General features: G+C 44.8%; 2 protein-coding genes across 3 annotated transcripts in view; one reads left to right on the top strand and one right to left on the bottom strand.

Annotated features, from left to right (window-relative positions):
- Nucleotides 1-18,563, bottom strand: part of PEX14 (peroxisomal biogenesis factor 14) — a 70,800-nt gene extending 52,237 nt beyond the window's left edge. The window contains exons 1-2 of the mRNA XM_039563803.1: nucleotides 18,482-18,563; nucleotides 13,943-13,990 (exon numbers count right to left, since the gene is read on the bottom strand). Of these exons, the coding sequence (XP_039419737.1) occupies nucleotides 13,943-13,990; nucleotides 18,482-18,517 (84 nt within the window). The 5' untranslated portion in view covers nucleotides 18,518-18,563. The remainder of the gene's footprint in view (nucleotides 1-13,942; nucleotides 13,991-18,481) is intronic.
- Nucleotides 18,564-18,603: 40 nt separating this feature from the next.
- Nucleotides 18,604-23,564, top strand: DFFA (DNA fragmentation factor subunit alpha). Of its 2 annotated transcripts, none has more exons than XM_039563805.1 (6): nucleotides 18,604-18,865; nucleotides 20,018-20,179; nucleotides 20,295-20,425; nucleotides 21,186-21,375; nucleotides 21,756-21,910; nucleotides 22,621-23,564. In XM_039563805.1, the coding sequence occupies exons 1-6, from the start codon at nucleotides 18,766-18,768 to the stop codon at nucleotides 22,822-22,824; spliced, it is 942 nt and encodes a 313-aa protein (XP_039419739.1). In that variant the 5' UTR covers nucleotides 18,604-18,765; the 3' UTR covers nucleotides 22,825-23,564. The 2 variants fall into 2 exon arrangements, with proteins under 2 accessions (XP_039419739.1, XP_039419740.1); XM_039563806.1 differs by having other exon boundaries at nucleotides 22,427-22,713.
- Nucleotides 23,565-23,866: the final 302 nt, after the last annotated feature.

Genomic DNA, 23,866 nt, shown 5'->3' with positions numbered 1-23,866 from the left:
CTTTGCACAGGTGATCAGAGCTATAAACTCACCAGAACTGGGCAAAATGACCATGAGCCTTCCTCTGGCCATTTCAACAGTTAAAAAAAGGTGTCTTAAGTTAATATTTGTATATTTTACACTTAGGACAGCCAAGGAACACATACATATGGTCAGCACGCAAGTCAAATTCTCAGAGCGGTTTTCTTCTGTGTACCATCTTCTCCTATAGCTGGAAAAACAGGTGCTTTTCATCTTTTCATCTAAAATCCTTAGAACTAACATTTCATTTTCTAGTGTGATCCACCCATCACTATACAGCGCACCAGGTGAAAGGACAGAAGATCTACAGTTTCCTTGATTGATTATTTAGTCCTGAGCACTAAAACTAATGATACATTTTGCACAGACAGTCCTACCTTCCCCAGATGGGGGTCTACTGAGAAATCCACTGGGGAAAAAATAACTGCCTCTGTTTCATCAGGTGAAGTTAATAGATCCATTTTGGGCATTTCGGGATTTGCAGAACTTAACCCCAGGAAATAAAAATTGCTAAAGCACTGCTTCTCAAAATTTATGCAAGCTTGACTCCCTTTTTCACTCATTTATTGTGGTGGCTCATCCCACATTCCTCAGCTGAGATGGCATCAAGTTTATTCAGGAAAAAAAGAATTACTGAAGTAAATGCTACCTCTTCAAACTCGGAGGAACAGAGCTCCAAATAGCAATTACAAGTAGAACGCTGTTTACTGGTGAGTGACTTTTTGACTCCCTTTGAAGCCTTTGCATACCTTTGGAGTTCTAACCTAAGTTTGAGAAATTCTGCTTTAAGGAACCTAACTATAAAGAGACATAGCACTGGTGATGACAAAGCATTGCTCCCCACCCTACACCTACATAAGAGTTCAGGAGCAATTTCCCAGCAGGTCCTGGTGGCATCAGCCCCTCTGCCCCACAGTGATACAGGCTCCTGGGTGTTGGGATGATGCTGGAGATAACAACCTAGCAGCATTGATAATAGAACCAATGCAGCAGTCAGCATTAATTATCCCAAACTACCATGGGGCAAGGCCTGTGTCTCTCAAAACATCTGTCTCTCAATCTTCTGGTCTTTAATAAAATCACCCTCCCAGCCATAGGGTGTAACTAGAATTGTACATACACATGTGCATGCAAAAACATAAATGCATAACGAGAGATTCAAGTCCTCATTAAAAAATGGAATAAATAAGAATTCACCAAGGAATTCTGCCAGAGTCTGATTTCCAGATCTGGTTTTGCTGCATTCTTGCCCACAGCCTGCAGAGCTCTGGGTGCCTCCCTATCCCTCTCCAGCTGCACCATCCTCTTCAAATTCAGACTTCTTGCACCTATAATTACTAGGTGCTCTGTGCCAGGCTCCTTTAATTAACCAACCCAACTCTTCTCCCTTTGGGATCAGACTAAGCTCTTTTTTATTAGATCCATCATTAGCTCCATCAGTATCTAGGCCTAAGCACGATACCTTATACCACTTCACGAGTGGGGCTGTAGGGTGCAAATGACCTCCAAAGCACCTGCCTGCAGGAGAGGCAAGAAAAACAAGGCTATAAACCCAGGAAAAGTGGCATGAGGGGTGGATACAACACCTTTCAAATTTAAGTACATCATCAAAAATTACATAGCTCAAAATCCTCACGAAAATGCATTGTGTGAGGGGACCTCGATGTTCCTGTGAGGTGCTTCTGCAGTGCTGAAGGTGGTTCAAAGAGCAGAGGAGCAAGAACAGATTAAATCCCCTTATTTGTCATTACACTGGAGCCAACCTTGCGATTTTCAGGCTTCAAGAAAGAGGCAAGCATTCCTGGAGAGCACTACTTCCCCACGCCTCACTCTCTCCAGCTGACAGTCTTACCAACTTTCATTCTCTGAAGCTGTTTCACCTAATTTCTAGACACACTGCAGTCCACACAGAAAAAAAAATGTCAAAATGCACCCTGGTCTTTTGTGGACCCTGAGATGTCCTGCACGGAAGTGTTCATGCGTGTGGTAGAGAGAGAGCAGGAGGTGGAAGGCAGGAGAGCTGGTAATACCCTGGGATTTCTTGGGACAGGCGGTCACTGTAGCTGTGCAGCCCGACTTCCCCAGAGAGTTTTCTCAAGGAGAAGCCAGCCATCGATCTCGGGACACACAACTTCCAGGACCGTTCCTTATCTCAGAACAGCTTCTGCCACGAATTCCTGAATGCGCTTTAATGTTTAAATTATTAAATGCATTAATGTATTTACATTATTCAAGTCGTATGTGCATTTTTCTAAGATAATTTATGTATAAGAGCTTGAATGTCCATGACTGTTAATGTCTACAACCCTTCCTGTTCATTATTGATTCTGGAAGGAAAAAAAAAAAAAGGCAGTGTTTTAATGCCTTATTTTTAATGTATTAAGAGTCTGAATAAGTGCATTCTCTTTTTTCTTTTGTAATTTCATAATTTAAGTAGTGCATTTATTAAACTGACACAGTATGAATTGTGGTGAAGTCTGGCACAGGTCCATGCTGCCAACGCAGCCCAACCGACCATCACGCTGCTCTGCAAATCAAGCACAAGCTCAGCTCCTCTTACTCCAGCTTCTACTCCCTACCTGAAATCAGAAGGGACACAGACTATAAAGTCTTTTTAAAACACGTTTTCTTTGCTATTTACATGGCTTTTCTCCGTCATCTCCATTTTAAGTTGGTGAATTTTTTTATGCTATTGATGAACTGTTTGAATGCAAACCTGACTTTTCAATGAGTTTTGACACACATACTACAGCTTAAAAATGTCTTCAGTACCTTTTAATCCCTGTAGTTCCCAAGCTCTTAAGAAATCTAAACTGAATATAATTCTTCTGTTTCTACACCACAGTTGTCACATCATAAATCCAAAAAGGTTAATGTTCACAGGCAAATTACATGCAGAAATCAGGTCATCTCCACTGCTGAACCACAGTCACTTCCAGAGCAGAATGCAAAGCTATTCAGCAGTAGCTGCCCATCCTGTGTGGCACTTTGGGACACGAATGCTATAACAGGCAACAGAAACTGCAAAGAAAAAAGTCAGCTAACACACAACAGAGCTACCTCCACTCACTCCACCCACACTTAAATGGTGTGTATGGACATGCACTTTATATATAAATTATGTGTAAATGCCTTGGATGTTTATAGCCAAAAATACTACCTCCAAAGTCCAGATTTTACTGCCACACAAATCCACTGCCAGCTGAGCCTACACAGAGCAACAGTGACACCCGATGGCTTTCAGCTTAACCTTGGGACACAATTCCCTGGGAGGAGAATCCAAGGGTTCCATTCCCTCCTTCGATGTGGTGGCCCCAACTCCAATCACCTATCAGAGCAACTCATCAAGGAGCTGAGCTGCAGAGAGATAAAACTTGCTGTACGTAGGCACTGTATGTAATTAAGAGTGTGCATAAGTTTCACAGTACATTCTGCATAATTACAGCCTTGCCTGGCACCGCTGCCAGTGCGAGCATGAACACACACGCACACACATAATGTATGCACAATATTGTGCATATGGACTTGGGAAAAGACAGGGAACAGTGAAAGTTGCTGGCTGTTGTTTTAAGAGCTGACTCTGCCATTTCTAAGGTTAAGTTTGTGTTTTTTTGCTACTCATTACCATTCTTTAACTGTTACAATTTATATCAGCATATAATGTTAAATAATTACAGGGAGCGGAGCTCACTCTAGCGAGGATATAAATGCGCTGTGGGATTCTACAGATTTAAACAAATAACACTCACAGCAGGGGGTGAGCAGATGAATTAGCATTAATATCCTGCCTGGGAGATCCCAGTGCAGTGTTATGGCTTAAATACAGATCTTTTCTGTAACAGTCAATATGACAGCTACTACCAATACAGCCCAGCACATCCACCAGTCAATATACAGCTGCAGTTGAAAGAACGCCCTCGTAATAATCCATACAGCAGCCAGTTAAAATAAATAACTTCCCTTTAACAGTCTATATCACAGCCAACTGCATTAAAACCTTCCCTTTTAAGGTCTATACAATAGTCAGCTAAATGGAAAAATTGGCATCCTTCTTGGCAGCATCAGAGGGAAGTCAGGCACCGAATGGGTGAGAGACTGAACTCTCGTCTCGTCTCGTCTCTTGGGGACGAGGGGCGTCCCTCCACATCATGGTGGGGAATCCTGATCTGCTGCTATGACAGCTTGCAGTTGAGAGGACAATTTAAGCCTCCAAAGCCACCACTTCACTATCTTTCACAAGCAAGTACATTTACTTTAAAACAATCAAGACCAAAACCTATTTCTTTCCTGACAGGAATAAGTAATCAGACCACAGCTGGCCAGCAGTAGCCAGCATACAGATACGTATTTCCTCAGAGTAAAGGCAATGTGCTTTTTCTAGCACTTTTACCACTAGAGAGATGTCCCATCTCAGCCTAAAAGCAGAATGCAAACTTGAACTCTCTGTTTTAAATCAGTAGCTGCTTTTTCACTCTCTAACAAGAAGCAACAGGCTGAGGTAGGCTGGGAGTCCGTCTCCCTTGGACTAGAGCACAGCCCTTCATTGTGCAACAGCAATTGCAACAGACCATAATATAAATCATGACAGACACGGTTACAAAGCACCCAAATCTGAGAACTGAACTGGAGGAAAACCCATGGCCATGACAAATTCTGTCACAAGGCCACTTTTACACTTAGGGTCAAATCCTGTTCTCACACAGATTTTATCCTGGTACCCCTCTGCTGGGAGGAAGTGGCTGTAAATTCACACTTCAAATTAACTGACCTGCAAAACAAACCTGTAGAACTTCAACAAATTACAACAATACTTCTTGAGGCAAATTAAGAAGTAAAACACACAAAAAAAAGTCATAAAGCACTTAATACTGAGCTTAGAGTTTACAAACTGCTGTACAAGCAGTAATAAATCTCTAGAAAATTAAATGTGTAGCTATTTTCATATTTTCCATACTGCTACAAGATTTTACCAATGGAGAAATTTGCCACTAAAATACTACATTTGCTACCTTCCTTTAAATGAAAGGAGATAGATGACAATTTTTTTAGAAATAGAAGTGGTAAAGCAGGAATGGCATTTATTTTTTAAAACTCCACAAATACAAAACATCTGACTGCTTCCTTTTTAAGAAACTTGTCCCTTTGGGTATATATTAAAAAACATAAACATAAACCAGGGGCCTACAATCCCACCAGATGTTTGGCACCTGGAGCCTTTTCAAGTAATTCATTAAGAAAATAAATTTTTTTTCAGGTAACAGGAAAAAAATTTGTCTAAAATCTTTCACATTTTCAATGTTGTAATTTTATTCTACTTCAGATTTGAAGGGACGACTGCAGCGACAAACTCATTCCAGCTTCTAGTCTCCCAAATTAAAAATAAATACACACCACCCCTGCTCCAGAAGTCATGGTTTGAAGCTTTGACCATATTTTGCAAAATGACAGTTATTAAAAACAACAAACATGCATCACTGTGAGTCATCTGGTTTGCAACTTCTGAGTCAAAAGGGGCTGATTCCACACAAACTGAAACCTGGCTCTCTGAGGACTCGCATGTTTAACGATTTGTATCTCTGCACCACAGCTTCAGAACAGGATGTGGAAGAAAAGAATGAAAAGGAGGGAGAAAGGCGAGGGGAGGGGAAGAGAAAAAACACTTTTTACTGGTCCCAGTGTCATTGCAAATAAAGACCATGTCAAGATTTAAACCATAATAATGGAAAGGCTATAAGGTCCCTGCCATAATGTTTCCTCTGATATTCCCTTTCATAAATGTTCTCTTTATGCTGCATGCTTGGCAATAATACATGTAACGTTTGTGAAGCAGCCCCACTGGGGAAGCTGCAGCATATGAAGCCTCACAGAACACACATAAGAAGCCAGGCAGCTCATTTACCAGTTCCCCAACTTTCCTTAGCTCACCCATCATCTTCAGGAGAATGCAACAAACCTGAGGAGACAAGTCATCTAAAGCAACCTCCAAATAAGTTTAGCTGGAAACACATCTGTGTGTGCCAATTCATGGACATGCAACTACCTCCTCCTCCAATGCAACACCTTTCCAGGTTCCCAGCTCCTGCAAGTACAAGCAAGAACCCCGAACTCATTCACAGCCATGCCAGCGGGACCAGCGGCACTCCGAGCTTCCTCTTGGCACAGAGAGTGAAGGACCCACTCCCTTCAGGGAGCTCCACTCTGCCTGCCCAGAAGGAATGGCCTTCAGCAGCCTGAGGCACCTGCATGCCTGGCAGGGGAAGTCTGGACAACAGCACCACCTCCATAAGAATTTAGACTGGAATCCCTTGGGGCATCAGCACTGAATTTCCCAAGGGACCTGATACCACTGCTTTGAAGCCTACTTGGCAGCTGACCATTAGACTGGAAACAAAGTCCATCTTTATGGAATTGTGGCAACCGGAGTTGAGAAAGGGGTTTTCAAAAATCCAGTGTTGGGGGGTCGGGGGGCAGCCTCATCTCAGTCTTGTCTGTAATTCTCAATCACTGCACAGAAAGTATTTATATCCTGTTGGCAGCATGTGCAACCAATACGACTCCCTGTGTCAGAGCTGTCAATTATGGGCTTGACTTACGAGGAAAGATTAAATGAGCTAAATATGTAGAGCTTGGCTAAGAGACCAGGATGGGGGTGGGGGTAAGGAGAAATTATGTGATAACTGTCTGCAAACATCTGAAGGGTGCAGATGCTTAAGGAGGAAAGGAATCACTCAGGATGGCACACAAAACAAACAGGAGAAGCAAGCTGGACGACACAGGAAATTCTCACTGTATAGCTGGGAATCTCCATTCCAGCAAGATGTCCTCTACTGTTCAACCGTATCCCAAGGAATACCATCATTCAGGCCATTCAGATGCCTGACAAAACACCAGAACATTGACAGCAGAGGAAAATTCTGCTCTGACCAGAAGATTAAACAGATAATGTAAAGAAGCAGCACATACTGTGAGTGCCCTCTCTTGCTTCTCTACAGCTGTAAAATCACTTCACTAGAAAGCCATGCATATTTTCTTTGTTATTTTTCCAGAATGACACTTTTCAAAGTAGCAGTGGTGTGCTAGGGGGTCACAGCTGGGAAGAGGACACAGTTTGTACAATGTAACAAAGAGAGGAGCTATGTAAATGTGCATAAAAAACAAAAACAAATAAAACCCCCCAAAAATTATTAGGCTGTTTGGAACGATTTGCAATGTAAGTGACCTATGGAGAAATACAAGAAATACGAAAAGCAGTGAAAATTCCTTCTCAAGTAAGTTGGTCAGGGACTCCAAATCCAAGATTCATACCAACTCTTAACTTCCTAGTTTGGCAAATCTTGGTTCTGAAGGTGCTGGCATCAGAAGAATCTGAAGAATGTATTCCTGTGTATCAAGGTTAGAGAATGTTCTTTCAGGTTCTTGAATATTCTGCCTTTTGTGCCCCTGCTACCTCACTTTTAATGTGATGAACATATCTGAGGCACAACAAAGATGCCACAGACATTGCAAATGTTTTCTAATGGCATGATCTCCCAGGTAAAAGTAGGAGAGGAAGGCCAAGAAGGAAGGAGGAAGGCAAGAAATGAGGGAAGTTATCCCACGCAGGCAGCTATAATCTTATATGGATCACAGGCTGTCACTAGACTCCTTTTGATTGCAGTAACAATGACACAGGCAGTGCCTGGGCAAAAGGAGTCCAACTCTCCAGTGGTGTTAGAGGCAGGAGAGGAATTAACAATCTCTAGCAACATTGTTCAGAGTAGGAATTTAATACTCCAGAGTCAAGAGGCACTCCAAGGAACAAGTTCCTGCATAAAGTTATTTCAAGAAGCTAAAAAGGCAGGCAGTCAGTCTGGTGAAGTTCTTCAGCTGGACCCTCCTCTCCCAAAGCAGAGAGAACTGTGGGCAATTGCTGCCCTCTACAAGCTGCTCTGCACATAGCAAAGCTTCCACATGCAGAGCAGGAATGATGCCTTTACCCCACCTTGATCCCATAACCATGACCAGCGCAGGGACCTCTGCTGTGCCCCCATTCCAGCAGCCGTGGTGCACATAGCAAAGTGCTCCCAATCCTCCTGCCAGCTGAGCAAAGCAGGACATGAGCTGTAAAATACTGTTTGTAGGTGTAGCACCTTCAGACCCCGCAAACAGCACAAGAACATAAAAAATTTGGATCTTTCAAGGGGAAAATAACAAGTATTAAGTATTTCATAACTGTGTGCCAGTGTGTTTTTCCAGTGTCTCGAAGCACTGTAACTTCCATTTTACTTTCAGTGAGAGATCTGGGATCTCTGGAAGTCAAATCATAACTAACATTATAGAAGACTCTAACCTAATTCCCTGTACTTTAACTTCCTGGTGTGTTTATAAAGAACAACTTAGAGTATTACAACTATTTTAAGACCATTTTTAAAGTCTTCTGACCAGTGGTGTTGGTTTGTCTGAAAAGCAAGCAGGAATTGCTTTCAGAGCTCTCTTCTGCACAAGTGCACAAAAAAGATAGTAAACTACTAACTCATGCCCCTGTCAGTGACAGAGAAAGACTGTCCCTGTCCTGGCTGTGCTGCCTCATCCACCACTCTGAAGTGTCATTTAACTTGTCAGCTCTTGGGGACAGCCAGAGCCACCAGTACATTTTGTACAGGCTGACTGGGTCTTAAACCTGCTTTGGCCTGTGACTACTGCAAGGTTCTAGCTCTCAGAAATTAATATATAATGCTATAATACAAGTTACATCCCAAACTATTACAGTCTACCCTCTTTCAAAATTGAGATTTAAAGGAATTCCAAACTTTTCCACTGACCTCAAATGGACAGTTTAACCTGGTATAGCAGTGTTTCTTTAACTATGCTCAGTAAGTCAATTTGCATCTGTGTGCTTGGCACACATTAATATATTTGTCTAAATCAACAGAGTAAAAGGAATCGACAGATTAAGCGAGTGCACTTTGCATGCACGACAAAAGAAGTCAATGAACACCCAGAAGAAAGAGAGAAAAACAGGCAAAACCCAATAATCATGAACTTATCAGAAGGTCAAACACAAGAGAGCTCTGCTTAGTAAATCACAGAGCTCTCTTTGCAGCAAACCAAAGGACATTGTGTGTGGCAGTCACACACCTCTGGCTCCTTGTTCATGGCCCAATAAACCCAAAATCTGCACAGCAATTGCCCTCCACAGCCTGATGGAATTACTGGCCAGCACTGGGATGTCACAGCAGCACGTTCAGGTCCTCCCCAAACCAACTGCAGCATCATCATACACGAGAATCCTGCCCGGGCAGGAGGGAGGTCGTGGAGCTGAGGTCTCTCTCCCTCTCCTGCTGACAGTGGTAAATTACCCTGACTAATGTTTCCCTGGGGGCTGTAAGTTAGTTGCCTACTGACTCTGGCTGTCTGGAAATCCCCTCTGGATAGATTTACTTTTAGAGAATCATTCAGCGTATGCCACCACCAGGAACAAACCCATTGTGGCAGATGGAAAATTTGTACAGTAAACAGGCATAAATCTTGTCTCAAACAATAAAGGATGGGAAAATGGAAGGTAGAAGTGTGATGGGGAGTGTCCCTCCAGCATACTCCAGTCCCTCATATCATTTCTGGGGAAAAAAGTTCTTATTAAAAAAAAAAAAACCCCCAACCAAACAAAAAAAAAACCAACCAAACAAAAACCACCATAATTTTCTACAACTCTAGACTAAGACCTTTGAAATGTAAAAGAAAGGATGAGGATATTACAAGATATCCCTTGCTAAAAAATGTGTTCCAGAAAAACAAAGTGTGAGTTTTTCAGTGAAAATACCATTCTTGAATTAATTTCAAACAGCGATTTCAGGCAAAGAAGAACTTAAAAAAATTCTCATGTATCTCATTTTCTGTAGGGTTTGACAGGGCAGAAAGAGCATCTATCTACTCCTTCATAAGAAGAGGGACATGGATTCTCAATTTCAATTTGCCCAGTGGTTTGTTTATAAAAAAGTAGACTCTGAGTACTCTTAACTAACATGAACCCCAACAAGCTCTCTCAAATCTTGTGACAGACACAAATCTGTAGCCTCTCCTCATTCCCACTCATGGTTTTGTTCAAAGACATGGTTTTGTTGTAAAGACAACAGTATTTGTTAGGATCAGTCTCCATCAACTTCTAATTACACCAGTTAGAGCTAAAAGTAAAATCTCAGTTGCAAAGCTCCTTTCTCAAAAACCTAAAAGAAATTTTCTGTACTTGCACGCTACTTGAGAGGAAGCTTAACAGAACAGATAAGGTGTAAAATGAGACAACAAAACACAAAGGATTTAATAATTCTACTGTCTGTCACTCACTGCCGTGTACTCTGTGATGTTTGCACAAAAAGGGAAGTTAAAAGTGTTCTGGGCATTACCCTGACCCTTAAATATTTGAAAATCAATTTAACAAAGGGTGGGGAAAAGCCACGAGGGCTCCAGCACATTCCAACAAACTCTACACTAATTGCTATAGAGGCAGCAGTAATTCTTGTTAACTTGTACCTTTCAACAGCCTGTAAAAAAAGGAATAAAATGTCCATATTTCAGTGTTAACTGCTCCTATCTGCAGCAAGAAACAGAAAGAAACAGAACATGCTAAAACTAAAAGAAGAAAAATTAAATAATCTGCAAAGGAATCCTGATCCAGGGATTTTGTAATTTAGTGAGCAACCAACAGAGTGTTTTACATTTACAACCAGTACTTTCATATTTACAATGAGTACTTCTTCCAGATACCTAGCACCAGCTAGGGAATGAGTATGTTTTGTGACAGAAAAAAAACCGCAAACAAACAAGCAACATGTCCAAAGGCCTCACTGACAACTCTCCTTCCTTAGGCTCTCCCTACAGCCCGGGTTTCTGTCGGAGGCTCTTACAGGCACAACCTTCAGAGCTGTAATTCAGGCTGCAGCAGACTGGGCAGAAAGCAAAGGCCAACAGCAAAAATATACAAATATTTCAAGCTTTTGAAAACACCCCAAAAGCAGCACAGGATGGTTAAAAAGCTACAAGACTCTGCTAGCGAGAAACAGAACAAGCTAAACAGATGATTTAAATACATTCTGGAGAGATATTAGACCAAGAAAACACAGATTCCTGATGTAAAGGGGATTTTCCAAAGGTTTAGCCTCACTGAAAGAGAGTTTGCCCTATGTAGTTACACCCTTTGCACAAACCAGGACTTTGCTTTGAGTGGCTGCAAAAAGACAAACCTATTCCAATTCCACAAGTGTTCAGGGGCTTATCAGAGGTGGCTGCTCCAAGCAGCAGGGGATGCAGCAGTGTTCACTGATAAGCCAGACTCAAGGAGAAGCTGATCCTGCGCTGACGATGACAAACGTGGCTGTAAACAGCAGCAGAGCGAGATGCTGACACTCTGTGAACACAAGGTTACACTTCCCACTACGGAGCTACACGGCAAATTTTAATGGGCCAAGACCGACAGCCAGGGAAATGAGTGTCCTGCTCTGCTGCAGGAATTACAGCTGTCCCCAGCCCCCTCCCACTCACCGCCACTGTCACTGCTCTAACACACTGACCTCCTATTAGGGAGTATTTTTCAGCTGGGACAGTTTATTGTAAGGACACTGGACAACTCAAGGGATTAATGGCATGGACGTGGAGTCCGTTATCTCCAGTTTGGTGGCTCAAAACATCAAAAGTGGGTGGGAGAAAGAGTAGTTTGGATTGTAACATGAGTTTGTAGGGCTGCATTCTGAAGGCTTCAGTAAGGCCATAAACCTTTGCAAGGTATCCTGGAAGACCCAAATGCAGGACACAATATGACGTGTCAGACTGGGTCTGCTACAGGATCTTGCAGGATGCTGAAGTCCTTGTGCAAACAACTGGAATCCTGGCTTCTCCTGGATTCCTGCTGAAAGCAGCAGGCTGTAGGCAGGGTACAGGGTAGGCAGAAGACAGTGCCCCTGTGCCCAGGGCAAGGTGCCGTACTTAGCACCTAGAAGGATAGTCTCCATTAGAATCACAAATCCAATACAAAACCAGCCTGAGTCTGTAACAGCTTCTGCTGATACAATGGAAGGTGTTTTAACTCTACTGCTTTCCCATTCTTGTGTGCTGGTATGTTCCAAACAGGTCTGTCCTGTGAAGCACCGAGTCCTTCCACTCGCCAATACAGTCAAAAAGGGTGAGGGGGTGCAGAGGAGCAGAATTTGGTCATGAGACTTTCCTCCCTCCTCTGGACTCTTCAACTGCTTACCACCAAATGTGAAGTCCAGGATGATACCCTGGAGCACACAGCTCCCCCACAGAGCCATGTGTTGGATTCGTGCCACAGTTCGCTCTGGTGTTTCCGTAAACACTTTTATGACACGGCACCATGTGCCTACGAGTCTGGTTTATGGGCCAGGATCTCCTGCATGTGTGGAAGGCAGCGTGCACGATCCTGGCCACAGGGAAGCCACAGCAGGATGGTGGAAGTCAGGTCATCTGGCTCACAGACCTGAATTGCTCATTTAATAAGGCGTCTACAGAGGAGCAGATGGAAGCAATAATGACTCCTAAACAAATGTGACAAAGACTGTAAGAGTTTATTATTTTTAAAAAGTTAATGAAAAAATAAGAAGGAAACCTCCACCTTTCAGAGGGCTCTAATTAGCTCACATGGTAGACTCACCATCGTAAAGTTTATGTTGGAGTTCTTTAAGTGTATAAATAATTTTATGTAGTAAAAATATCCACCCAAACAGAAACATACACAACTGCTATGCACTTTCTCTGAGCAATTCTGCAGTCACATATACAGTAAGAAATTAATTATATCTAAGGTAATGTTAGAATCTGCCTCGAGAAAGAACATGCTGTGGCCCAGCACAGGCTCTGATGATCTGCCTGCCCTAACCTCCCTAAGGGAGAGACAACCAGCCCCTCCAAAAACAAACCACCAAATCCACCACAAAGCACATGGTGACGATAACAATTTCAGGTAATCTCATGTACAGATATCCATGCAATTAAGGGATGGCACAGCGGTACTAGAAAGAGAGACTGTCACTGCAACAGACTTCACTAACAGCCCTTTCATGAGATGCATTTTACTGACTTTTCTCAGTTCACAGTCTTTACTCACATCTCTCTCTTATAAACATCATCTCCTGGGCTCTCTAGGTCAGAGTTACTTGATAAAAGTACTTTGAAATGGCCAGTGCCACAAGTACTTGAGTCTTCTCCCTGCAAACAGCTTGTATTCACTATGATCAACAAATGAAAGCTGCAGAAGAAACTCAGAGATTTATATATTTAGGATGAAAACACTGGCTAAGAATTTTGTCAAGGTTTTGGCTGACTTATAGATGGCTGAAGAGGAAGGAAGGAAAAAAAAAAAAAACCAAGGTTGTAAAAAACCATATACTGCAGCTCCAGGAGTAGTGGCTCACTTCCCACTCTGCATCACCATAAAAGAGCAAACAAAACAGGGTTCTCTCAGTTATCCTCATACACAAAAAATCCCAGGGCCCTTTCCAAAACACTTCTAGAGTAAAAACACTGGATTACAGACACTGCCAGCTGACAAACATTTCTAAGCTCACTCTGAGTGCCTCTGAATATAAAGACAGCTTGAATGAGGTCTCTGAGCAGCAGAGGGGTTTTTATAATCTACGAATCTGCTGCACAGGGCTTTCTTCAGACCCTTTCCTAAAGAGGCTCTGAACAAGAGCACACGCTCAGGACAGGCAGTGGCCCAGGCCACCCATGTCTAACCCCAGGCTCACAGGAGGTTGTGGCTACAGATCAGAATTCAGAGATGTGAACAGCATGGCAACCTGCAGCAGTTTACACCTTTTCCACAAAGCACCAGCTCCTCAAAAAAGCTAAACAAAGGCTGAAAAATGATGTGGCAAAGAGAACAACTCGTGTTATCAACAAGAAATTCAATGCTGCTTCTTGAGGAACTTACCAGCGGCTCCCGAGATGCGGCGTTCTCAGTTGCAGGGCAGGAGCCAGCCTGTGAAGCAGAAAAAGAGTGAGGTCACATTGCCACCCGATGGACACCCCTAGAAACACTTATCTGGAAGGCTCCTGTGAGCAGGATTTATGCACATTTGTCTGTGCTATCAGCAGCAGTTCTGTGGAGGACTGAAGACAAAAAGGTCAGAACCACAGAAGTATTAATTCCCCATTTAAAACAAGGGAATTAACAGAATCTGCAGAACTGATTTTAGGGAGTCAGCAGTGAGAGCCAGCAAGAATCCTGTGAGATGGCACAAGAGTAGTGGCCACCCTAACACAAATTTTGAAATACTTCTCCCATTTCCATGATCCAATAACGCACCCTTTGTTTTCTGAACCATTCTTCTACAGATTTCAAAACAACCATGATTTTACCTAAACCTCACAAACTCTCAGCAGTACCAGGACCATTCTTGTTTCCCACACATAATTAAGAGGTGAAGTTTTAGGGCAGATGCTGAACACTTCACCTTGCACACTAGGAATGAGTGGTGAACAGGAGGAAGAAGAAACTGTTTGACTGAAGTGGGACAGTCAGCCAAAGATTAGACTAGACTTCAAAATTCCAGAGCTCCCACTCTCCAGGCTCACCTGCAATTTTGCTCATACTCACTCACTGCTCAAGAACAGACCCAACACTTCCCCACAGTCCCTCACATTACAGAATTATTCTCTGCACTTTTCCTCGCTGCCCAAGAAAGCAGTTTGATCTCCATGTAACTAGAACGGACCACCTCTCCCCCTAGGTAGAGATGCCTAAGTTTTACCATAAACAAACTTATCTTGGTCAACAATTTTCTTTCAAACAGGGTCCACCTGATGTTAATATGGTCTAAACCACACTGTTTTCACCTGAGGTGTTTTATTGTAGGAGAGGTAACACATACTGGTGACCTCAATGGTGAAAAAATGCAGTTTCACTAGGAATGAAGACAAGTTTTGAGGATCATTTAGTGTAAAGGGGCCCCATTCACTGAGTACAGGGAAAAATATAACTGTTCAGTGATAGCACCAAGGTTCTTAAGTGACCTTTTGTCCTACAAATCTATTCCTCATTTTTATGCAATATACCTCACCTTCAAAGTATCTCAAGATTTATTTTTCCCATTTGCAAAATACACAAAACCAGTATCGATAAAATAAGTATTTACCACAAGAGGGTGCCAGAAACTCAAATATACTGCAACTCATCTGCTTCCAGACAAGGATCATCACCAGGGCCCAGCCAGACCTCACAGGTGGGCAGGGATTCTCTAGGATCACTTGCCATAGCCTCTGTGTGGGAGGAAGGACGGAAGGGCCCACCACTGAATTCATATCGTTAGGAAATTCCCAGAGCATTCTAAGTACTAGAGCTCCCATGTTCTGCCCTAAAGAGCTGCTCTGGTATTTATGGACGGTCACTCCACACAATATTTGGCCAACCTGGGAAACTGCTCCAAGAAGAATTTGAAATGAAGCTTGGGTTACAGTGAGAAAACATGTCATAATTATATTGACAGGAAGAGTCTTGATCCTGAAGACAAATGCCCGCCAATTCTGCCATGTGCTCGTAGCCCTGATGGCACCTAAATGATGAGTTGGTTCATTTATGTACTTTGAGTACATTGTCCAAAGCTGCCACCATTTTAAATGAGATCTGTAGTTCCCTTCCAGACAGATTTCCAACTACAAGGCAAAGGAACTAGTCTTGTAAGGCAGGGGACTGTCACCCTCTGGGACATGTCTGTGTTTAATGAAAATTACGACCATCACCATCCAGAGACCATTCACCTTCAACATGAAATCCATCCTTTAAGGCACAGAATACAGAGGCTTATCAGCCAAGAGCTACAGGCAAGTGGGGAGGAAAATTTACCAATATATTGACTAACAATGCAACTAGGGAATTAAGTCTCTGGAGCAACAAACCAGGCATCTTTCAACATCTTAGAAATTTGCTTTAATTACTTGCAAAGAAAACACACAGCTAGGTGGTAGATTCAAGAATACTACTGCCAATTACGGTCAAAGAATTTCCATTTTTCTCACACTACTGGGATTTATGGTTAACTGGAACTCCAGAGGACTGGTTTACTGCCAGGCTCCACCAAGAAGAGTCACCAAACATACTGCCAAAGTACTTAGCATTAAAGAAACACTGATAGACAAGATAAATCTGAAACTGGTTATTCTGTTCAGAAGCTACACCATCACCTTGCCCTTCTCTTTCTTTTACTATAAAAAAACAGTAACAGAGAGACAGGGTCTTTTCTCTTGCTTATTTTTAGTAAAGACATTGCTAAAGGCCCAAGGAACATGATTTCTAAACAAAACAAAGTATTTTAAAATCTCTGGTAGAAATATTTATTGCCTTTAGAACATAATTCTATCTACATAAACAATTTCATTTGAGCTGCAATACTCCCCTCTCCCCACACTGCTTGAGGCAATATATTAATTCATGAGAATGAGAAAATTAAACTAAGAAAAACAGATAATAAGCCATAAGACATCTGACACTCCCTTTTCAGCATCTAAATTAACTTGATTTGTACTAGAAAACATGATGGGGCCCAAACATAAACATGTTAAGCAAGGCAGTGCCACTACTCACAGCCTCATGTTGAAAGCTTGGCAATAAATAAACAAACATCACCAATGGCAGAAAGCAAATATTTTATTAAATTCTCTAAACATTTAGAGTGCAATGGGGTCAACTTTCTACAAGCATTGATATTAGTGTCAAAACTGCAACAGTTGTGTAAGAGGAGTGGTGTTTACATTCTGTGAGACTTGTAAAGGTATTTTCATTGGTTTGTTTAATTCCAAAACTGTCCCCTTGAAAAGTCACCCACTGTACTGTATATCCTTCAATCACATCCCCTTTTCCCAGGCAATGCCAAAAGGGGTGCAAAAGTAACTCGTTCTTGCCTGAGGATCCAGCATTGCTACGTGCAATGGGACAGAATCTGATTCTTCATCTTTACCTTTAAAACCCAGAGGCTTCTCTGGCTACATTTATGAGGCCTGTTAGAAAGCAAGACTTTTCCATTTCCAAACATCGAACCTTATTGTAAGGTAAAGCAACACTAAATAAATGGGGGAAGGGGGTGGGGAACCTGAATGTTTCTTAGGCAACCACATTTGCCAATTAGCCAGATTTCTTTCTCAGAAACTGCCAGCCCAGTAAACTGCCCAGGTGCCTTATGGATCAGTCACAGATTGTTTCAGGTTTCCTCATTCTGGAAGCATTCACTTGAAGTGTGAGGGATGGACTGCAACGCCTGCAGCTCAGACTGGGGCTGACAAAAACACCTGGGTGATGCAAAGCCACCCTGCCTCCTGTGAGTTTGGTAATTCAGCCTTTCACAACCCAGATCTGTGCTGGTTAGCCAAGAGTACCGATTTTATGTAATTTATTTCTATTTCAGTTTAGTTCAATAGCCTTCCCTACATTCTCAGCCTCCTCAGTCCAAAACAAAGGGATCAACAGAGAGGCTCATGGTGATTTAGCCAAATCTGGACAGATTTCAGTGATTGCACATAACAATGTGTCGGTGGCAGACTGCTCTGTTTCCTTCTCTTCTGGCTCACACAGCCAGATCTTTCCCCTCCTGCTGCTGCAGTGGGACCCTGAGAGCACTGAAAGGACTCTACCAAATTCCATTGGCACCACACACTCAGGAACCTGTCTGGGATAGTGGTGAGATAAGAGAGCTCCAGGAGGTCACTGAATTTGAGGTGGGTTGAGCTTGCAGTGCAATACAAGTGACTCTAGAATATGAACAGGACACTGTGAGTGAGAGGAAACCTACACTCTATTACACCTACATCACACCTACACTACAGAATCATAGAATCCACGTTGGACGAGGCCCTCAAGAAAATAAAGAGTATGTACCATATACAACTAGATCACGCTTCTTTTTTTTCCTCTGACTGTCCCGTTCATTTCACGTCCCAGTTTAAAAATATCTTAAGCTTTTAGTGTTTTCTCAGCACTCAAACCAGTGAACTTATATTTATCTTCTGCTCTCCCCATTCACCTTTGCCCTTTTATGTTCTTGGCTCAAGGATCTCCCTCCGTCCCTCGCAGTTGCAAGGCAGAGACAATATTTTTGCCTAACTAGTCATAGAATCACAGAACATTCTGAGTTGGAAGGAACCCACAAGAATCATCGAGTCCAACTCCTACCCTGCGCAGGGCTCCACCGAGTTTTATAACCCAGCTGCACATTGTCTCCTTTCTCTCTGGCCGTGTTTGTATTTATTCTTCTCCTATTCAAGTGCTTGATGAGTTTCATACACAAACCCTCAATGCCAACACGCCTGTGCCCTGGGCCCGGCCTGCACACCCTTCAGCCAGCCCCGCACAGCCCCTGCTCGCACAGGGCACGGAGCCCAGGTGCAGCACCGACCCCGCGGTGCACAGGGGGTGGGTGCCGGAGCCCCCCGGGCCCCCCGGGCCCCCCGGCCCGGCCCGGCCCGGCCCGGCCCCCCTCACCTGCCCCGGCTGCTCCGCTCCCTCCGCGGCCGCCATCTTCCCAGGCGCGCCTAATCCATCCCCGACAGCCCGATGGAACGCCCCCGCCGCCGCTCCGCGCCGCAGGCGCAGCGAGTCGAACGCCGGCGCAGCGATGAGTCCCGCGGGGAAGCACTGGTGCCGTGAGTGCTCGGCCTCAGCCGGGCCGGGACGCTCGGGCCGGGACGCTCGGGCCGCGGCCGCCTCCCGCGGCAGCAGCGCCTTCCCCGCCTGGAAAAGCCTTTTGGGGCATTGCCGAGCGTCAGATGATGGCGGCGCGGCTGAAGCGTTGCGTGGTGCGGCGGCGCGACGGGCCGGAGCAGCACGGCGTGGCCGCGTCCTGCCTGCGGGAGCTGCGCGACAAAGGTGAGCGGCGGCCCCGCTGTGAGCCCGGCCCTGAGCCCCGCTGTGAGCCCCGCTGTGAGCCCCGCTGTGAGCCCGGCCTGAGCCCCGGCCTGAGCCCCGCTGTGAGCCCGGCCTGAGCCCCGCTGTGAGCCCGGCCTGAGCCCCGGCCTGAGCCCCGCTGTGAGCCCGGCCTGAGCCCCGGCCTGAGCCCCGCTGTGAGCCCCGGCCTGAGCCCCGCTGTGAGCCCCGCTGTGGGTCCCGGCCTGAGCCCCGCTGTGGGTCCCGGCCTGAGCCCCGCTGTGAGCCCCGCTGTGGGTCCCGGCCTGAGCCCCCCTGTGAGCCCCGCTGTGGGTCCCGGCCTGAGCCCGCTGTGGGTCCCGGCCTGAGCCCCGCTGTGGGTCCCGGCCTGAGCCCCGCTGTGGGTCCCGGCCTGAGCCCCGCTGTGGGTCCCGGCCTGAGCCCCGCTGTGAGCCCCGGCCTGAGCCCCGCTGTGAGCCCGGCCTGAGCCCCGCTGTGGGTCCCGGCCTGAGCGCCGGCGTGCCCGCCCGCGGCTGGTGGCAGGCGGTGGGGCTGCGCCGGGGCAGCGGAACACACAACGGGAGAGCGGGACTCCGGTGCCGCTTTCCGATAGGGGAATCGAAGGGAGGTGGAAATAAGCATCGGGAACTGCTTTCACTGCTATGCGCCCTCTCCGATGCTTGTGCCAAGGTTTGCACGGAGAAACAGCTGATCTCTTCTGCCCTGCCTGCAGTGAGAGGACCAGATGAAACGGCCTTAAGATGAGACAGGGGAGATTCAGATTAGGTATTAGAAAAAATTGGAATAGGTTGCCTGGAGAGGTGATGGGAGTCACTGTCCTTGGAGGTGTCTAAGAGGCATCTGGATCTGGTGCTGGGTGATGTGGTTTAGGGGTTACGGTGGCAGTGCTGGGTTGATAGTTGGATTGGATGATCTTAACGGTCTCCTCCAACCTTGATGATTCCAATTTTAATTTCTGGAGGGGAAACCTGTGTGCACGTGCTAAAAAAGAGCAGACGTGCAGCACTGTGAGGAGACAGGTCCTGGTCTCCAGCCTCAGTCACTGAGAGTTGCCTATCCTTTGTGCTGCGGGTAATAAAAGGGCAGTGCTATGTCACTTCTATTGTATAATTAAATATTTTTTCTGTTCTGCAGCTTGTGGTGTTCTGGCTATTGACAAGGCCCGGGAACCCATCACCTTGGTACTGGCAGAAGATGGGACCATTGTGGATGATGAAGATTACTTCTTGTGTTTGCCATCTAACACCAAGTTTGTGGCACTGGCCAAGGATGAGAAATGGTCCAGCAAAATCTTAGGTATGCTGTGAGTGAGGAAGCATGCAAGGGGAGGTGTGTTTGGAATACACCTAGTGACATTAGGCAGTCTCAGGTGACCAGGAATGACCCATGAAACTGGTGACTCTTGTGTCAGACAGTGGAACATCCTGGCTCTCGGAGTCTGTAGATGAAGTGGACAGTGCTGTGGAGAAGTGGAAGCAACTGGCCAGGCAGCTGAAGGATGACCTGTCCAATATCATCCTGATGTCTGAAGAAGACCTCCAGGTACAGTGGGGAAACCCCCAATCCCAGTCCTTGCATCTGCCCATCATCTGTTTATCTCAGTAGAGAACAGAATCAATAAACAAGAGCTCAGGCTTAATTCAGCTGCTGCTTTTGGTGCCAGAGTCAAATTTCTCCTTGAACGGAAACATTCGAGTGTCTGAGGATGCTCTTAATCCCTGACTATCCCTCACAGTGTGTTGTTCCACTTCTGGCAGTGGGAGGGCAAAAACTCAAGATTTGGCCAAATGGCAACCAAGGTTGGCTCATTCCTTAAAACCAGATGCCTGTGTAACATGTCCAGAGGGGAGGCTGGGCAGCAGGCCAGGTCTGTCTGCTCCAGAGGGGTTTGAGGAACTGCTGTCACTTTCCAGAGCTGATTGACTGCTCAACACCTTGTCTGTGGTGAGGCATGGCAATAACTGCCCCTTCTTGTCCTCCCCAACGTGCAGCTTCCCAGGTGCCAGGCCATTGCCTTTCCTTTGAATATTCCCTTGCACTGTGAAGAAGTAGTACTTTGTCATTAGTTTTCAAGATTTCCATTAAAATTGCACATGATTCCACACCTTCTTGGATGCCTTTTGGCTTTTAGTAAAAAATGCTGCCTGGTGGAGTGCCACTACAGCCTCTCAGAACTTGGCTGACTTGCTATGACAAGAAACCTTGTGGAACGTGCTTGGTGTTGGGAGGGTGTGTACATTCTGTTTGTACTGCAGTAAGTGCCACGAAATGAGTTACTCAGGAGCACTCTCAATGTTTTAAGGTGCTTATTGATGTGCCACGCTCAGACCTGGCAGAAGAACTTACCCAAAGTGAAACCAAAATCCAAGTGCTGCAGGACACCCTGCAGCAGGTGCTGGACAGACGAGAAGAAGAGCGTCAGTCAAGGCAGCTCCTGGAACTCTACTTAGAGGCCTTGAAAACTGAAGACAGTATCTTAAGCAAAGTTGCAGGTAGGGAGCATTGGGATGCTAGAGAAGGGGGTTTTCAACTCCTAGTTGAGTGGAGTAAATAAGGCAGAGTGAGTAATTTGGTCAGCTGCTGTTAAATGTTAAGTTGATGCAAGAGCAGGTGTAGTGTGTATAGTGTAAGAATTATCTGACCAGAGAGCCCTCTCACTGCTGTGTCATATCTCTCACAAAGCCTGGAAGCAGAATACTGGGAGAAAAGCTTAGATCCCGTAGTCCTCCTTAATATTACGGATTTCTTAAGTTCCAGGATGCACCTAGATTAGATGTATATGTTACTAATCTCACAACCATCAAAGCAGTCCAGGCCACTTTTCCTGTCCTGTGTTTTTGTCAGGGGCTGTACTGATTCTGCTCCCTTTCAGAACCTGAGGCTGCACCAAGGAAGGAGATGGATGTGGTTGACACAGGTACCAGCAGCACAGATACTTCAGCCAGAACAGCACTCAGCGACCAGGTCCTTGCTGCTCTGAGAGAGAAACCTGCTCCAGAGCTCTGCTTGGACAGTCAGGATCTAGAGGTAGGTGAGAATGACACAACAGTATTCTGGCAAATCTCTCCCTCTGAAAGAGAGGCTATAGGGGAAGCTGTCCTTGCTTCTGGGGGCTCTGATGTCAGTAGATCTGTCTCAAAGTGTCTCAAATTTAATTAATTTCTCTTCTTCAGTAACACTACCCCTGGCTTGGAGCTCCTCTGTAGCAGCCAGCTGACACTGTTCCACATACTCTGCTCTGTCCTCTGAAAAGCCACAAAATAATTTTGGCTTTGGTCTCTGACAAATCATAGCTGTCCTACCAGCAAGGTTCTTTGGGGTTTTTTTTGCATGCTTATGCATCTAGCTATGTTTCTTTTATACATCCCAAATCAAAATAAAAAACTCCTTATTTTGGAAAAAACTGTAAATATAGGTTGGAAAGTCTAGCTAAATTGTAACCAATTAGGAAGGTGTTCTTTCAAGCTGTGAACTTGCTACTCTTGCTTTTCCCTGCTGTAGAAAATAAGTAACTGCTTTCTCTTCCTTTGAACATCTGAACAGAGCTTCAAGCACTGAGTCTTGGCAAATTATTGGAAATCCACTAGCCCACGGGATAGGTGATGAAAGCTGGGAACATCTCCGGTTCCGAAGTGCCAATACTAAACTTTGGTGCCTCGTTCCTGCTGTTGTTAATGGGAGCAGAGGCTTAGCGGCCAGGAGTCAGTAAAGACTGTTAACAATCTGTCTTGCTACAGCTGGTGTTGAAGGAAGACACAGCAGCCCTGGCCTCGGCTCTGGGATGGGACAAGCAGAAAGCTGGAGCTCTGCAGGAAGCCTGTGATCAGGAGCTCTCCAGGCGCCTTAAACAAGTGCAGACTCTGCATTCCCTACGGAGCACGTCGAAGGGCAAGAAAACGCTTCCCTGGGGGGACTGGCCCAGTTCAAAACGCAAAAAATAAGACTGCATTGCTGATTGCAATTTAGTTTTTGCTTTTGCATTAGAATCAATACAAGCAAAGACACATCCTGGGAACCATAGTTTGCTGGTCATACTGTGGTCTGGCTATAGAACAACTAAAATCTGGACATTGTCCTGAGGCTTAAACTCCTCTGGTGGTTTGAATTGTGTAAGCAAAGGGATTTTGACTTTTTGCAGAATACTAGAACAATGGTATTTGCTAAGCACAGCATGTAAGTGTTTCAATACCTGGTTGATAGCCAGAAGCTTCCATCTGGTAATGGTGGATACAGCTCCTGAAGCCCCAGGCAGTTCGGTTACTTTGTTCTCCCAGCGTTTCAGTATAGAAAGGATGGAGGATCTCTGGCAGACGCTTTGAGGCACAGTTAGTGATCAGGGCAGAGGGGTTAGCCAGCTGCTGCCTGGCTTTAAGCTCCAGCCTGGGATCTAGGAACTTGAATTCTCACACTGATTTAATCAGTTAAATTCAAAGTCCTTCAATTTCAGTATTCTTTCTGTAAGGAACTCCTGCCTCTTGGATGCTTTGTAAGAACTATGTAAAACACAGCAAAGGTGGAAATAATTGCTTTGTAAGGCCGTGCGACAGAAGACTTGCATTGGCCTGCTGTGTTATTCTCCTAATCATTAGTGTAGAATCATGATGCTTTTGTATTAACTGGCTTATTTTTAAATTTGTTAAAGTGGTTTTTTTCTAATATTAATAAAACCTTTTTATCTTACTGTTGGACTTGTTTTGGTATTTCCACCAACTGCTGTAATTAAAGAATGGGCTGATAAATACTGTATTACCTTAAGGAAAAACGAAGAAGAAATTGAACAAGAAGTACTGTCTTTAACTTCTCCAAAGTGTTTAGGTAACACGTGTGTTCCTCACGGTGACTGCAGCCAAACTCTCACCTGGCACAATGTACTCTTCTTGTGTGAGAACAGATGTATATGAAAAATATCTGACAAGTGAGATGAGACTTCTGATGAAGTTTTAGTAGGTACAGGTGTATTTTGTAGTAGCATGCTAAATCCTC

Source organism: Corvus cornix, chromosome 21 (assembly GCF_000738735.6).
Source record: "Corvus cornix cornix isolate S_Up_H32 chromosome 21, ASM73873v5, whole genome shotgun sequence".
Lineage (NCBI taxonomy): Eukaryota > Metazoa > Chordata > Aves > Passeriformes > Corvidae > Corvus > Corvus cornix.
Note: the sequence above shows the minus strand (reverse complement) of the source record. Positions and strands in the feature narration are given on the sequence as shown.